Here is a 5,346-nt window from a genome sequence, read left to right on the forward strand (position 1 = left end):
GCAAAGAGACAATAATGAGAAAGTGTAAAGAAAACAGTACTGACTCATTCTCTTTTATGCCAAAATAGCAAGGTCACAATGCCCCCTTCATGTGGCTACTTGCCTATTTTGGACAAAGGCCGTCTTACTGATGAACATTCTTATAGTTGTGCATGGTTTGTTTAAAAACGCCAATGGTGAATGAACATCTGGTACTCAATTTTATTTATTTTTGTTAGTGGAACTCTGGCATTTTCTAGTACAGCATTGGCACATTTTAGGATTTTTTTTCTCTAGAGAAAAATAAAAGCTAACAATAAAACATTTTTCCTTTTCTTATTTTTTTTTTCTGGAAGGGGTAGAAGAGTAAACTAAAAATTCAAGTAATATTGACATTCATTAGAGTTTCTCTTTTTTTTTTTTGGTGGCTGGCTGGTACAGGGCTAGAACCCTAGTTCATTGTTACCAGCACCACACTAGCCAGCTGAGCTAACCAGCCAGTCCTTGAGGTTCACTTTTACAGAAGAAACTCTGACTTGCACTGACATTACACACGTGACTGCACATTTGCCACGACATTTTGCAGTTCTTTTAATATGAATTTGAAAACTTTATTATTGAAAGTTTAACAAAAATCTGTTCTTCTTCCACCTTTGTCTACCTTCTTCCTAATCTAAGATGAAGAATGTGAGAAACTAAAAATGCTTGTCATTTCTTCCGGCCAATAGACAATTTACTGCTCTACAAATGGAGCTAAAAGACTGAGGAGAACAGATTTTAGATGCTGTAAACCAAAAGAGATGCTTCAGGACTTTGAAGCAGAAGGAAGCAGAGTATGGTATAAATTCTGTTTACAGTCTGAATTTTTTAGAGGGGCATCAACATATCAAACACATTGTAAGGTATATGTTTGTCAAGTTATATGAGACTTATTAATTGTTTACTAAAAGTTAAATTGTGGGCCATTATAATTGTTTCATTTCATTTGTCTCACAGGAAGAATTACCTTATTTTTCATCTGTTTCACGTATTATTTTTATATAACACATTTCATTTTATGTCAACTTGACTGGGCTAAGGGATGCCCAGATGGCTGGTAAAAAATTATTACTGGGTGTGTCTGTATGGGTGTTTCTGGAAGAGATTAGAATTTGAATGAGTAGGCTGGGTAAAGAAAATTACCCTCACTAATGTGGATGGACAGCATTTAATCTGACGAGAGCCAGAATAGAACAAAAGGCAAAGAAAGGGCAAATTCACTCTTTTTTCTTTGGCTGGAACATCCATCTTCTCCACCCTTAGACACAGGAGCTCTGGTTCTCAGACCTTTGGATTCAGCTTGAGACTTACATGAGTGGCTGCCCTGGTTCTCAAGCCTTTACCTTGGACTGGAGCTATGCCATTGGTTTTCCTGGGCCTCCAGCAAGCAGATGGCAGATCATGGGACTTCTCAGCCTCCATAACTGCATGAGCCAATTTCTCATACTAAATTTCTTTCTATATATCTCTATATATTCTATTGTTTCTGTTTCTCAGGACAACATTGACTAAAACACACATTATATTGCAATTATCTATTTATCTGTCTTGCACTAGACTTTGAGAACCAAGATGTGAGGATCTCTCATTTATCATTGTACTCACAGATCCTAGAACAGTAGCTATTACATAATAAGCACACAGGTAATACTTTTGATTTTTATGAAATATATTGCAGGTCATGACAGGAGCATATATTGTTCATGTATTTTGGTATATTGGTAAAAATTCAGGTAATTCTTCAAAAAATACTAATAAGCCCAAAACTAATCATAAGCCCCCATTAAATAGTGATGTCAATCTTTTCTGGAAAGTGACTTTTTCCCCCCACAAAATAATTTGCTCCCTGTGTTTCTTTTTCTTTTTGACAAAATGCACAGTTATACTCTTCTCATATACCTATAGCAGTTCATATTTTACTATCAAAAATATACTTAGAAATTTGTGAAAATTCACATAATGGTCCTTCTGCCAGATTTGAACTCATGCTGTGAAGTTGGATGTCCACACGATCCATGCTATGGCTTCCCCACCAAAGCTTTAAGTTATGTTTTAAATCTAGGGAAGCTATTGCTTTGCCCCTGCCTGGGTATTGTTCCAGGAACTTCCCTCCCCAAGTGCAAAGATCATTCATCCTGTTCTAATTTTAACTTGTACATGACTGTCAGAGAGACCAGAGGCTGAATTCACTTAAATTGCTTTCAAAGGAGAGTATCAGAGTTGAAAATAACAATAAAGGATTGGTCTTTTCCTCAGAGCCCTAATATGCTTAAGGAATAGAAACCTGAAAACTGCAGGAGGTTCCTTGATTATTTGTTGTTTATTTCAATTGACAGCTCTCTGTGTGTCTAGCATGTAGATTAAGCAGTTCAATGTAAACATATGCTACTTTTAAAAATTGGTGTTTAATAATATATATTTGTTAACCATGAAATCCAAAATTGCATTGCAGGTTTTAATTCCAAATTGTGAAGTCTAAAGATGCATTGGATTAAAATTTTCTATCTCTTTTGACTTAGATTTGTAACATTAGTACCGTGCCCAGTTGCTGTCTTCAGCTCTCCACTTCAGATGACTCATAATATCTTTACTCTCTTCAGATCATCTTTGCTACATTTTTCTCTCCTCAATTTACTTTTGTTCATTTTTTATCAGCTTCCTAAATTTTCTTTGAAGCAAAAGAAGCATAAACTAAATCACTCTTCAAACTTCATGAATTACAACTGCTTTAGATGAGGCTTCTAGATGTTTTTGAAGAAATTTAGTACCAAAATTTCAAGTTGCCAGAGCTGCTGCATTCATGGCTCCAAGAAGCACCATTCACTCATCTGTCACCTCTATGAATAGTTGTACCCTGGAGTGGTACAACATATCGTTACATTTCTGTACATAACCTATGTGAAGGACTATTTATGTTGTCTCTCTGAGTGGAGACAGAGATGTCTGGGGTGATAGTTCTCTAAGTGATGATTGCATGAAAGCAGTTTCTAGAGACATGAGAAATTACCATCTGGAAGATCATCTTTCTTACCTGAACTGTGGTTTCCTGCCAACAAAGTGGGGCTCACAGAGCATCTTCCCAGTCTACTGGTGACCACAGGTGGACCTGGAGTACCATCCCATTCCTGAGCTTTGACAGGCTCTCTGGAGGAAGAAGCCCCATGGTGTCCTCTCTCTTTGCTGTCCAGCTTTGGTAACGGCTCTGTGCTGTGGCTTCGGACTTTTGGCTCCTCTGTTGATTCTGTGTATTAACCAGAATTTCATTCTATTAAGCAAAAGTTGAATCTGTCCCAAATTCTTTTTAAAAAATTAAACAGTGATTTCTCTAAAGTGCTTTTAATACATGAGGGTACTTTAAAAAGCTCATGAAAAGATTTGTATATTTTAATTCTATTTTTCTATGAACTTTTGGAAGTGCTCTCATATTGTTGGAAACTTAGATTTGTATTGGAGACTCCAGCATTTAAATATAACAGGGACCTAGATCCCACAGGGCCCTTTTTCCATGCATGTAAGCTAATATCTCTGGGAAATACAATTCTCTCTTTGGAAAAAGAGTACCTCAGTGAATCTTGAGTCTTCCTTAGTAACTCTTCCCTTGTGCTCGATTTCAAGGAAATTTCTTAAAGATCACTTTATATTTACTCTTTTTACTTTCTCATGTTTCTTTCAGTTTGCTGCCCACTTTGACATGAATTCAGCCCAATCACTGTACTAAAAGTGCTTTTATTAAGATCAGCTAGTACCTTTCACTTGGCAAATTTAGAAGACATTTTTCAGCCATTTGACACTCCTTGACTGCTCCCTTATTTATATCTCCAATTCTCTTGGCTTTACTCCATCTTCCTATGTTGTGTTTTTTGTCTAACACATTTTCTGTGTCATTTATACCTTCTCTTCCTCCACACACCGCTTACACGTTTGCTGTCTCTAAGCTACTAGCTTATCCACTGTTCTCATTCTATGTATACTCTTTCTGTGATCTCATCCTCCAGGATTCATCTACCAATCATCTGATTGTTAGTGATTTCTAAATAATGTATCAGGAGCCTGCACCATTCCCCTTATTCATTCATTTATCCAACTACCTGCTGGATGAGTCCATCTGGATGTCCCACGGACATTACAAATTTAACATTCTGGGTACTGAACTGATGCCATTTCTTATGAAACTAATGGTTCTTCCTGTCCAGCCAACCACCCAAGCTGGAAGATCATCACCCTTTCTTTAAATGCTATGCCTTAGGTCCACCAGGCAGAAGATTCTGCAGATTTCGTTTCCATATATCTTGCTGCTTTGTACCATGTCTACCTCAACTGTTCTGCTTCAAGTTCTAGTCACCTCCCTTGAATTATTGCAACTTGTATCCTTCACTCTGTCCTTGACTCCCCAAAGTACAAGCTCTTTATACTGCCAAAGTGATCTGTTTAAAAATGCACATCTGATCATAATGCACCCCTAACTAAAATCCTTCCAGAAGCCTCCTGTTACCACAGAATAATCTCTTGGCTCCTTACTATGGCCTGCAAGAATCTCCACCTTCTCACTCGTCCCTTTCTCTCTAGCTTTTCACATCCTGCTGAACATTGCACTCAAGAAACATCACTAAATTGGTTGTAGCTTCTTCCTCCCTACTCCACCCCCACAAAAACAACGCTGTTTTCTACAGCTATTATGTTCTCTGCTTTGAATACGGTTATATCTAACTAAATCTCCTCAGACCTGGTTACTCTATTTAAGTGTCCTCTGAAGCCTCCCCGCCCATATCACCACCCCCTGCTGGGTCATGGTCATCTCTGCACTGACATTGCCTTATATTATTTTTTTATGAATCTACTCTCTCCAAAAGACCCTTTGTTCTTTGAAGGCAGGTACTGACTTTTGTTGTTTGCATTTTTTACAAAATTTGGTGCCCCTAGAATCTAGCATATTCCTCAACAGGAATTTAATTAATATAGCTATGTAGTTGGTTTCTCAACTCCTCAAGCATCTTTCTAATATGTGTAGAAAATACAGCATTCCTAATGGAACCAAAAATCAAGTGATAATAAATATACTAACATGAAATGGGGCTAATAGTATTTTCAAGAATCTGATTATCTAATAATCACAAGTTCTAACATTCACAGGTTGAAAGTTTAAGTCAAATAAAAAAGTTTAGAAAAAGGCTATAGTAAAAAAAAAAAAATCACAGAAACGATTCAAAGAATCTATACTTTGTTTTCTTTCCATTTAGGTTTAAATACTCAACCTTAAGTAAGGTGACAGGACAGATGCTATACTTTAATTCCCCATTATCTGAAGTTGTGGGACAGAAATAGAATAAG

The 5,346-nt window shown here is 36.9% G+C and overlaps 1 protein-coding gene across 2 annotated transcripts in view; it reads right to left on the minus strand.

The window, feature by feature from the left end:
• Positions 1–5,346, minus strand: part of NYAP2 (neuronal tyrosine-phosphorylated phosphoinositide-3-kinase adaptor 2) — a 289,251-nt gene that overhangs the window by 79,875 nt on the left and 204,030 nt on the right. For both annotated transcript variants that reach the window (XM_008575930.1, XM_008575931.1), the window contains one exon: positions 3,050–3,259. In XM_008575930.1, the coding sequence (XP_008574152.1) occupies positions 3,050–3,259 (210 nt within the window). The remainder of the gene's footprint in view (positions 1–3,049; positions 3,260–5,346) is intronic.

Source organism: Galeopterus variegatus, unplaced genomic scaffold (assembly GCF_000696425.1).
Source record: "Galeopterus variegatus unplaced genomic scaffold, G_variegatus-3.0.2 Scaffold1258, whole genome shotgun sequence".
NCBI lineage: Eukaryota > Metazoa > Chordata > Mammalia > Dermoptera > Cynocephalidae > Galeopterus > Galeopterus variegatus.